The sequence below is a fragment of the Astatotilapia calliptera genome, chromosome 15, assembly GCF_900246225.1.
Source record: "Astatotilapia calliptera chromosome 15, fAstCal1.2, whole genome shotgun sequence".
Classification (NCBI taxonomy): Eukaryota; Metazoa; Chordata; class Actinopteri; order Cichliformes; family Cichlidae; genus Astatotilapia; species Astatotilapia calliptera.
The window spans coordinates 16145448-16157666 of NC_039316.1; the positions used below are offsets into that span (position 1 = coordinate 16145448).

At 38.6% G+C, this 12219-nt stretch overlaps 1 protein-coding gene across 1 annotated transcript in view; it reads left to right on the forward strand.

Moving 5' to 3' along the window:
• Positions 1-12219, forward strand: part of map3k5 (mitogen-activated protein kinase kinase kinase 5) — an 88142-nt gene that overhangs the window by 67254 nt on the left and 8669 nt on the right. Inside the window, exons 17-23 of the mRNA XM_026143641.1 lie at positions 66-202; positions 2784-2889; positions 6145-6302; positions 9076-9253; positions 10432-10449; positions 10825-11002; positions 11829-11997. Of these exons, the coding sequence (XP_025999426.1) occupies positions 66-202; positions 2784-2889; positions 6145-6302; positions 9076-9253; positions 10432-10449; positions 10825-11002; positions 11829-11997 (944 nt within the window). The remainder of the gene's footprint in view (positions 1-65; positions 203-2783; positions 2890-6144; positions 6303-9075; positions 9254-10431; positions 10450-10824; positions 11003-11828; positions 11998-12219) is intronic.

Consider the following 12219-nt stretch of genomic DNA (forward strand, 5'->3'; position numbering starts at 1 on the left):
TGCTGCTAATCTCTGCTGAGAGTGAATATATTGATGATTGTTGTACTTTGTCCCCTGGTGTTCAGGGAGTCTGTCTGCACTGCTGAGGTCCAAGTGGGGCCCACTGAAAAACAATGAGCCCACCATCGGCTTCTACACACGGCAGATCCTGGAGGGGCTCAAATACCTGCACGACAACCAGATTGCACACAGAGACATCAAGGTAACAAAAGAAGGGTTTTTGCAGAGTTAACAATCTGTTGGCTCATCTTTGTGACATCTGCAGACTCATTTTCAGAAAGACTTTCTATAGATAATTGGGGTCGTAAGCATAGACTGCATATGAAAGATGGATTGAACGATTGGACTCTGGAGTATTAGTTTTTTGGAGCCAGCCAACAGTGACCATGTTTAGGTGAAGGGTTGATGCAGAAAGTAATCAGCTAATGTTATCAAGCTGCACTCATACAAATTATGAGTGCGACAAAGAAAAGTACAGACAACAGATTCATAAAATACCAGAATTTCATTCACCAAACTTGAAGTGTAAACTTCCTGGACTGCCTGTACCTGACAACGGGCCTTGTTCATATAACTTCAGAACTAATACACTCAAAGGGACCAGTACTACAAACAGTTGGTAGAGGTCCAGTTCATTGGACTTCTTAGTTGAGACAGCATATTGCTACAGTTTCTTTTGTGTGGGGGTTTGTGCCAATCAAAGCAGTCACTGCTTAACGTTAATATCCAGAACGGTGAGACCGAAAAATATCCACCTTCAAAGGGAAACTTGCTATAGAGACCAAAATGTCTTGTACCAGATAGTAAAGATGCTGTTTAACGCTATAAAATTGGGCCATGCTTTAACATGGTGGTCAGTGGAGATTCATTTGTTTTTGCAGCCAACCTCATATAGCCATTTGTGAAACTGCAGCTTTTTACACTCATGTTAAAGCCCAGGAGGTTTCAGACAAAATAAACTCAAAACATCTTAAATTTGCTCTCATTGTTTGCACTTTACAAAGTGCACTACATTGCCACAGCACAACTTTGCACAAAAAAAGTGTGTAGGACATGGTGCATTTTTAACCTTTACATTAGGTTTAGTAAACAGAAGACCTAGTAAGTGTGAGAGCTACAGTAAGTCGACAAACATGCACCAACTACAGCAACTCGAGTTCTGTCAGCAGGAAAAGAAGAAAGAAGTAAGTGCCGTGTGACAGACAGATGATCTCTGCGCGGTCTGCTGCAAAAACACTAGCTGAGAAATTAAAGAAACACTTTTAGTTCTGATCAGCTTCATACTCCTTACATGTTTAATTTAGCACCTCCAACTTTATGAAACATTATCACTGTCATACTTTGAAGCACATTCTCATTGCTAACGAGTCAACTGATGGTCAGAAACCTCTTCTCTCCTCTTGTGTATTTGCAAATAGTGCTTCAGTATTGTCTTTTTTGAGGCACATCAAGCCCCTTTACTTTCTGTGTCCAAAATGAGGAACAAGAGGTGACACAATCACACAGACCTCTAACCACTAAAGTTTTAGGAATTTCTGGAATCAGATGTGTTTATATAGTCAATTTTTTTTGCATTTTATTTCACGTTTATATTTGTTTCCTGTCACTGTTTATGCACATGTTCAGATGTAGGGGGGGAAATCATCCATGTCTGCACCAAGCTTCTCTGATATTTCCTTGATTACCACAGTTATACACAGCAGTCAGGGCATGAGCAGAGCAGTTTTCTGTCACTAGTCCTGACCAAACGTCTTCATAAGATGAGTTGGAACCTTTTAAAGTCAAAGTTTTAAAACGCTCACAAACTCAGGTTAACACTCAGGTTTTGCTTGCTATGAACTCATTAAAAAGGTGCCTTTGCTTCCACTTCAAGTGGTGGTGAATTTGACAATCTTTGCTATAAAAAACCTCCAAGAGATAAATGATTCCCCAGCAGTCTGACTTAATCAGATCAAACAGAAACCTTCTAAATCTGGAATTCAGAAAAGTCTTTTTAGCGCAGAATTCCCTCCTGGTGTTACTCTGGACAGATCTTTTTTCGCTTAGCAGCAGAGGATGCACAGTATCTCAAAGAGGAGGACGTAGAAGTAAAATGATATTTAATGCACAGAAGGATCTCTGAATGTTTTCAAACTGCAAACTTTATCAGAAGAATACAACACATTTGAGGAATGTAAACATAAAAATGGGGGGGAAAAAACACAGTACTTAGAACTGATAAATCTTTCATCCGCACAAAAAGTAATCGGATGTTGTTTTTTGGAAAAAGAGGAGCTTTCAGAGTGACGTGATTCAGCTCCTGCAGAATTTCAGTTTTTAGGGTGTGTTAAAACCTTGTTTGCTTGTTTGTAGTCTGAACATGTCTTCCATGTGACTGTTTGCACAGCGACTTTGATTTGCTGCAAATGCATTCAAAGAGCATCCCAGCTGCTCACACCATTTTCTTTGCTAGCCCATTGGCTACAACAGGAATCATTTTTTTTAAAGCAAGTGCCGCTCCCTTTTTTATCTCACTAAAAGCAAACCAACACTCATAACATTCCCATCGTAGGTAGTCATTAGAGTTAGAAGCCACATCCTTCTCATTTAACAACTCAGTCATATAAACTTCATTAGCACCACATAAATGTTAATCACCTTGTTTTGGCTTAGAGCTCCTCCTCCTCCCACACATGGTGTTGTAACCTACTGTTTCAAGATTTGCAAGCACCTCACGTTATCAATGCTATCACGGCTTTGGAATTTGGTGCATCTGTTCTGATGAATGTCTTTTCAATCCACAGGGTGATAATGTACTCATCAACACCTACAGTGGCGTCCTGAAAATATCAGATTTTGGCACATCCAAAAGGTTGGCTGGGATCAACCCCTGCACTGAGACTTTCACAGGTACAGTCCAACCCACTATCTAGATTCTCTTCCCCATAAGCAAGCCAGTATGAAATACTTAAGCCAAGTAGAGTTGTCTCCCCTGTTGTGGGGAGACTACTAGAAAACTTTATGAAACATCCTTTGTTAAAATTTGCTCAGTAGTGTCTGAGTATCGAGCCTACTGCTGTTCTTTGATTGTGACTATTTCAGAGCAGTAATCCCATTTAAGTCCTTGGACAGTATGTGATATTCCTAAAAATAGCAGGCTGTTCCTATTTAGAAACTCTGGCTTTGGCTTGAGTCTGCAGTTAGATCAGCCTGATATGTAGACCTGTAATGTCAGCACTGCAGTTGCCAATTGTAGCATAGTTTGACCTCTGGAATTAGAGCATCTGACTGCTGCTCGAGGCAGACGGGGACTTACCCTGGAAGGCGGAGCTCTTTCAGGAAACTGGGCTACTCCTTGTTCTTAACCCACGCCTGCTATAAATGTGTGCTCGCCTGTTTTTAGCTCAGTACACGAGCTTTAAAAAGCAGCGGATAAGCAGCCTGCAGGCTATTATTAGAACAAAAGACTCCCTTCAGTGTGGACCTGAAAATGTTGCTTTGGACTGAGCTGTGATTAACTGACAACACTGAAACTCGTTGCTGTTTCTCACATAAGGCCATAAGCCTCGTTTAATCTTTTCTAACCTGATTGGCAATTTGCAGGAATTGTGTCATCACTTTTTGTTAGCTCAAATTGAAGCTATTTTTGGCATTTACATCAGTTCTTTCACAACCCTGCTGACGCTACTTTTACCTCACACAGACATTATCGGTTTATGAATATGATCAAAAAAACAAAAGCCAGATGAAAGTTATTTTTAGTAGTTTTTGTTGGAGCTCTGCAGTGCAAACCGGAAGAGTTACCAACAGCAACAGGGATTTCATCATTAGTGTTATACAAGCTCCAAATTCCCAAAAAGTTGGGACCCTTTTTAAAATGTAAATTAAAAAAGAACACATTGATTTGCAATTCTCAAAAATCCATATTTTATTCGTAATAAAACACAGAAAACATGTCAAATGTTTAAACTGAGAAACACGGGAATAAGTTGGGATATGGCTATGTTTACCAGTGTACCTCTCTTCTTATAAAAACCATCTGTAAACATCTGGGAACTGAGGAGAACAGCTGCCAGACCTTTGGGAGAGGAATTTGGCCTCATTCTTATCTGATATAGCACTCAAACTGCTTAATAGTCTTAGGTCTTTCTTGTCATATTTTTCATTTCATGATGTTGTAATAGATGCAGTTTGAGGTTTAGCATTGTCTTGCTGAGATATGTAAAGTTTTCCCTGAAAAAGACGTCTGGGATTGGAGCATATGTTGCTCTAAAATCTGTATATACCTTTCAGCACTGATGGTGCCTTTGCAGGTGTGCACACTGACGTTTCCATAGGCACTAATGAACCTCTATCATACTGTAAGTGCAGACTGTTAAAATGTGTTCTAAAAAAGCTGAATAGTCTTTTCGTCTGTACAGAGGACGCTGCGTCCATGTATTCCAAAAAGATTTTAAAATTTCAATTCATCTGAGCACACAGCAGTTTTCCTCTTTGCCTCAGTCAGTTTTAAATCATTTTGAGCCCAAAGAAGGCAGCAGTGTTTCTGGATCATAGTCACCATGTCAGAGTCATGCCTGTTTTTAATGCTGCGCTGTTTGAGGGCTCAAAGATCACAGGCGTCTAATATTGATTTTCAGCATTGTGCCAAGCACACAGAGATTTATCAGTGAATTTTCTGATAATATTTAGTACTTTACATGATGAGATATTTGAAGTCTTTGTTATAATTTTGAAATTGTTCCACAAAACATCTGCCCCTCTTTGCTTCTGAGAAACTCCAGTCATGTTATTGAGCTGTTACCAATTAACCCAATTAGCTGGAGAATGTTCCTGCAGCTGTTTCTTTGTAGTACTGGTTAGTTTTAGTACTAGTTTCTATTGTCCTTTTTGAGACACTTTGCATTTGATATGCTTCATGTTCTTTTGTAAAAATAAATAAATAAATATATATATATATATATATATATATATATATATATATATATATATATATATATATATATATATATATATATATGTATATATATATATATATATATATACATATATATATATATATATATATGTATATATATATATATATATATATATATATATATATATATATATATATATATATATATATATATATATATATATATATATATATATATATATTAGATTTGCAAATCAATGCATTCTGTTTTTATTTACATTTTACAGTGTCCCAATTCTTTGCTATTGGGGATGTACATGGAACAATAGTGGAGGGAGCAAAATAAGCAACAAAAGCACATTTTTCTGCAAGAGATGGTTAGTCTAAGAAATAGTTTTAAACTGGGTGTAATCAAGGTTATTGTTTGCCTTTCCCTCACATTTAGGAAACTTATAGTCAATACTTGAACTATTTAATTGTTCCATGACTGAGTTGCTCAATTATTTGGTTCATTAACTCTTATTTGATTGGGAGTAAAGTAAGAGTGTTGTGATATTAAAAGACAGAGGTTGTGGTGGAAAATGATCCCAGGCAGTTGCGCTGGATGCAGGTTTAAGAGATTGATTAGGACATGAACAACAATAAAATAAACTGGTATTGCTGACCCTTTGAACTATCTTTAAACATTGTTTTTATCTGACAGCATGCTTTAACCAAGGCTAACTGACATAAGCAAAATGAGGCTGACTAATTAGCATATCATTATATAATGATATAAACTGAGCAGCTATCATTGATGCTATATTTACACACATGTTGTTTACATAAGCAAGAAATAAATCATTTAAAATCTGGTATACCTCTCAGCTGAAGTGTACGTTTCACCATGAGAATACCAGCAGTGTCCCTTTTAGTTAGCATAATAATGAAGCGTTCCCTCCTCGTTCCCTTTATAGCTGTTGCATAACTCTGTGGTTTGTCCAAGTTTGTTGACATTCATACGCTGAGTTGCTGCACTTTTACAACATTCTAGCAATGCTCTATTAGTAACAGGAGCGAATTAGATATTTGCGTCACAAATTCAGTCTGGGTTTCAAAACCTTTATACCCATAATCCACCCACCACCTCCTCTAATGCTCACTAATTGAAATGTTTTTGTTTCATTTGTTTGACACTTAAAAAATGAGTGGTTGAATTTGAGTTTTCATTATGTGTTTATTATTGTGTTTTGTGCGTCATTTTTCAGGCACATTGCAATACATGGCTCCTGAAATTATAGACAAGGGCCCACGGGGATACGGCAAACCAGCAGACATCTGGTCCCTTGGCTGCACCATCATAGAGATGGCCACTGGGAAGCCACCTTTCTATGAACTGGGAGAACCACAGGCCGCCATGTTCAAGGTGAGAGATTTGAACAGCGACATATCCCAATATCCTGCTGGGTAAGATGTCTAATTTTAGAAAACTGAAAGTAGAAGTCTGGCGAGCAGCTGTTTTCATAACGGCATCTTTCAAAAACAGTGGCAATGAACAGCTGCAGCTCTGCCAGGTCAATAAATATGAGGATGTTTGAGAGCTGATAATTGCACCCTTGAGACATCCAGTATGACAGGGCAAATAGTTTGCCATCACGTGTTATTAGCATATCAGCTTTACTCATTTGCTCCAAATGCATGATATCCTATCTATGTCTTTTTCAAACCATGACTAAAAACGACTGAAAGAGGGTTTGTTTCTACAAGAGAAAGACTGAAAACTCTTCTTCTTACATTTCTGAGTAATGTCTTCATTAGCATTATGCAACTGCTGATCAAGAAATCTCCTAATACCAGTAGCTGTCAATTATGCACCAGCCAAACAAATTTCCCACGTGTGGGACTAATAAAGGTTATCTTATCTTATCTTAAACCTGTAGTACTGTTAGGATAAAAGTCTTATATGAGCTAATAAAAAAAATAAATCCACCCACAAAAAAACTGCAAAGTCATACAAGTAAATATTATGTTTAAACTCGAAGTCAGGATACAAGAGGAAACTAATTGAAAACACCGAAACTGACCAGTACTTTTTTCTTTTCTCAGTGCAAGTTTATTTAGTTTTTCGTTTACCCTTTGCTCAAATAATTTCAAGTATTTGTTCTCTGACCTTATGTAATGGTACCATTTTAGGCTTTTTTAAATACTTATGATGTCAGTAAGAACAAATGTGGTCATCTCATTCCCACAGCTGCTTTTTATTCCTTCTGTTTAAGAGGGGAAGACAGCTGGCGTAAAGGGAGATTGAAGGTATCTATAACAGTTTGTTTCACACACTCGATGACGTGATTGGTTAGATCAAAGTTCACGTTAAGATAAATTTGATTTCTTGAACTGTGAACTATATAAAACGACTGTAACAGAGTTCAAGAACTGAACTAAAACCCCTTTATTCAGAGCACAAACAGTAGATAATTGCAGCTTTTATCATATTGCAATGTCATTGTTTAATAAAAAAGGTGACTCAGCTGTTATCACATGACTTAAACATGACACCATCAAGTGTCTGCTTGTAGGGAGAGATCACAAGAGAAACTGTTTGTTCAGCTGAAGTAAGGAGAGGTGGAAAACTATATATAACTGTGTCTGTTCTCTTTGGAAAAACCCTACCTTATGACTTCATGCCTCCAGCATGACACCATGTACCATGCTTTAACCTTTGCCAACCATCCAGCACACCCAGGGCTGTTTATGGAAACCTATTGTACATATAAACAGCTAATATACAGAGTACATTGTGTCCATTACATCTGTTTTTATTACAGAATTATGTTCCATGTCTTAAAAGAAAGGTGCTCAACGTAAAGAAGTCAACTAACAAACAAAATAACCACCAGTCTTTCATGCATGCTTATCAGTTCCCTCTTTTTATGAAAACAAAACCAGAGTCATTCTGCACCTGCATTGGTTTCAACCTGCAGGCTATAATCTGACCAAGCCCAGTAGAAACTACAAATACTGTCTGTGCACGAACATTTGTTTGAATGCAAACAAAAGCATAGCTCCGTAAGAGGAACTTCTACAGTGGGCCTTTAGTTTCTGTGCGGGTGTGTCTTTGCTGGATCTTGTTAACCACTCAGTTTACACGTGCATTTGCTTTGGATGGAAATTTAAAGCACTCTGTACAGTGAATTATTGTTATAAGCTATGTGTGGCCCATTAGGGGCAGTAGAGATGTTTAAGAGGTGTCTGGAAAACATTACAGCACTCCTGTCAAAGCTCTGAATCATGGAATTTTCCATATGATGTGATTTAATTAAATATGCTGCTCTGCTTCGGATGCTTTGAAGTTTAAAGAACATGAAAGGAGAAACTTGGATCTCATCACATTTTATCAATAAAGATCACCACAGAAGTGCAAGTAGAGTCACAAATCTCTTAGGAGATCTTGTGTTTTGTCTGCACTGCATTGTAGCATTTCTTAAACATTCGTGATATACTTTCAGTCATCTTTCTGGAATTTCTCAAGGGGTGGGATATCTCCCTGCTAATCTTAAATTCCTGCACATCAACAACAGGAATTTATCATGTTTTTAATGAGAGTCTTGTGCTCGAAGTATTGTTACTTTCAGCTGCTGCCCCAAGTCACAGCCAGGCCTCGTGGATAGTCTCATATTCAAACATCACTGTGTAAACACTGCTCTGCTCTTTGCTCTTGCTTCTTAAACTTAATCAGATAATTTGCCCATTGCAGCAACCTCACACTGTCTCAGTTATTTTAAACTTGTTTCACTGTAGCCAAAAGAAGTTACTGTTAGTTGTTTAAATTTTCCACCCCCTGTCTTTCCATGCACGTGCGTGAAAAGCATGTTATGAGAGCAGCAGAAGCAAGGCTAGCTGTACAAAACCGGGAACTGGGACTAAGTAGGGAAGAAGGAGTTGTGGTGGAAGTGGGCTGCAAAGTGGCTTGCAGGTGAATAGGCAATGGCCAGGCTAAAAAAGATTTAACAGTACACCATATATGAGATTTGCCAAAAGGTTGACGCATCATCTAATGTAGGCAGGCGTTGAGATCAGCTGATCTGCCAGGATTGCAGCTTAGCTTGACTTTTTCTCCTGCTTGAACTGACACTATGCTCATTTCTTTAAACTTGTTATATAGATTCTGAGTGCCTTTCATGCATGTCATTCTTGTGCAGGTGGGTATGTTTAAAATCCATCCAGAGATCCCAGAGTCCATGTCACCAGAGGCTAAAGCCTTTATCCTTCGCTGCTTTGAGCCCGACCCGGACCGACGTGCCACCGCGCTCGACCTGCTCACCGATGAGTTCCTCACCGTCACCAGCCGAAAAAAGAAGAGCAAGGGCAGCTTCACAGGTGGATCAGAGCATAGCTACATGACAATAACATTATTACCAAGACTATCCCCTCTATAACTTAAATAACTCGTTTTATTTCAGGAAAGTTTGAGACTCTTTGCTTTGCAGTCGTGCTAGTTTCTCTTATCTCCTTCACTCTCAGTTTCACTACAAGCGCCGAGCCAAGCAGACAAGAGACCAGCGAAGCAATTATAGCATTACGAGTAATGAAGAGAAATGATTATATACTGTATGCACAATAAAAGCTCCACAACAAGGACTTATCTGTTTAAAACAACAAGAGTGTGAGAATCCAGGAGGGGGAGTTACCTTAATCCCTATGTTGGATAATAGCAGAGGCTCACATACAAACTAGAACACATTATTATAAAACTGTGACATTGTTAATCCGTAAGACCGATAAAAAGTGACTTCAACTTTTCAGTCAGACTGGTAAACAAAGTTTCTGAAAGAGACCTGCTTTGTTTGACATCATTTTCTCTAAGTGTAACAAATTTCCTAATTCCTTCAGCCACTTATCGAAGGCTGCAGGTATCTCCGACTTCCAGGAATGTAGCAGAATTCTACTTACTTACAGCCTTGATAAGGGAATGGCGTGAACCTCATAATGATCTTCCCCACTGCTAAAATCAACCACCTCAAGTAGTGCTCTAAGAGGGGGAAAAAGAAACTCCCCATTCAAAGCCTATCGAGCAACAGCCATTTTTAGGAGTTTTCAGTGTAGAATAAATGAATAGTGGATATCCTATTGACGATTCTGTTGCTATTCTATTATTATTGTTATAAAGTCGTCTAAATTTTAATAAGGTAACAAACAGTATCTCTTTAGATTAAGCTTTAAAGCAAATAGTCTTCAGTAGTAATACTAGTGGCTACAACCAGAAACCAGAAAGCTTCCAGTATCAAAAATCTTTGTTTGTAGTGATTACTAGATTCATCTAGTGCCAAAACCGTTTTTTAAGTGTTAAGAATTTCAGGCGCATCCTTCATTATTTGGATTGTAAAATAGTCATTTCCTGTTGGGTTTTTACCCCACGGCATCAGTCATGTGCCTTCACAGCAGTGCAGAAGATTAGAAAGAAGCTTTGTGTCTCTCTGCATGCTTTGAATGTTACCCTGCTTTCTGTTTTGTTCTTTTTTTAACTGCTGACACATATTTTCTGTTTTTCCCTGCAGCTCTGACACCAGGATCAGGTGAGTAATTTTGCTCTCTGCACTTTTTCAGACACATTTACCACTAGTGGGAGTACTTTATAAACTAGATGTCATTTCCATGAAACATCACCCTGCTTTACTGAATAGGATCTGGGCTGCGGTTTACATTTTTCTCTTGGTGGCAGCTACCTGCCTTGTACGACTCTGCCCTTTTGCCAGGATTCAAGATAGAGAGTAAACAACAAGATGGTTTCCCAAATGCTTGAATATGTTTTGTAATCTATTTGATCAGTTGCACACAAACACCATAACAGACAGAAAGCATGCTGCTATACAGCAAAATCTTTAGTTAGATGATGATCAAACAAACACCTTTACGATTTTGTTCCATCTTCTGTTCCCTGTGTCTTCTAGAGTATCTCCGCAGTATCTCGTTGCCAGTGCCCGTTGTAGTGGAAGACACCAGCAGCAGCAGCGAGTATGGCTCCGTCTCCCCTGACAACGACCTCAACACCAACCCCTTCATCTTCAAGCCAAGCATCAAGTGCTACAGTGAAAAGGATGTCAAGGGCCAGAGGTCCCTCTTTCTCAGGTAGAACAACTTGGACACCTCAGACGAGTCATTTTGCCTTAAATTATTCATTTGTTGTTACAGCCTTATGACTATAGTATTGATTTAGACTAAACCAGTATAAAAAATGTAGTCGCCGTGACTTCACCCATTAGCTTATGTACATACGTGTTGAAGCCTTGAGTTGAGATGTCTTGAATCTCTTTGGGGGGTTTTTCTCAAGCAGAGCCTGGCAAGCCCGATTATCAAGCTCTATTCATAGACTGTATGGATGCATCACATAGATACCTGCTAATTAGTGCTAAATGAAATGTAAATAAAGTGCTAGAATTACACTCACCAAAATTGGATCACAGACTCCCCGGATGGGCTTTTAGTACAATTAACCACACAGCAAGACGTCAGATAATTTAATTAAAATGCTTCTGTCTGTCAGAGTGGCTGCACCCCTAAAAATCCAAAATAATATGAGATTTCACCACCTGTACACTTGTTTTAAAGGTTAAAATCAGCAACAGAAAACAAAACCATTTCAGTATCAGGTCGTGAATGTCTTTATTTATGCTGTAATCTTGCACATTGTAAAAAGGGAGTTTTTGGGGATTCACTCGCTTTTGAAGCTCGCCTCCGCCTCCTTTCATTCCTGGGTTTTTGTGTCCTACAGTGATTTAAATTTAAACATGTTCATGTTTAAAGCAATGCAAAAACTTATTTATCTTATATTTAATGTCACCAGTAAAACATACTTAATTAACCTTGCTGATTAGTACCAATAGGGAGGGTACAGCAACCTGTACATATAGAAGGAACAAAAAATTCAAATGGGGTTTCTACTTTTTCTACTCAGCATTCCAGTGGAGAACTTCGAGGACCACAGTGCCCCTCCATCACCTGATGAGAAGGACTCGGGCTTCTTTATGCTTCGGAAAGACAGCGAGAGGCGAGCTACCTTGCACCGTATCCTTACTGAAGATCAGGCCAAGGTGGTGGCCAACCTGATGGAAGCCCTGGCACAGGTTGGAAACCGTTGAGAATGAATAGATGGATATAGAAGTACATTACAAGTTCAACAACACACACTTGTTCACAGGCATTCCAGTGCAGTAGCCAGGCTGTGCATGGAAAGATTAGCTCAGCTGTTACAGTTAATTAAATGAAGGGACCAAATAGCCAAAGGGATACTCAAATGAATTACTAACAATTAAACAAATTTTAAACTGTACTAAAATAATTTAAAC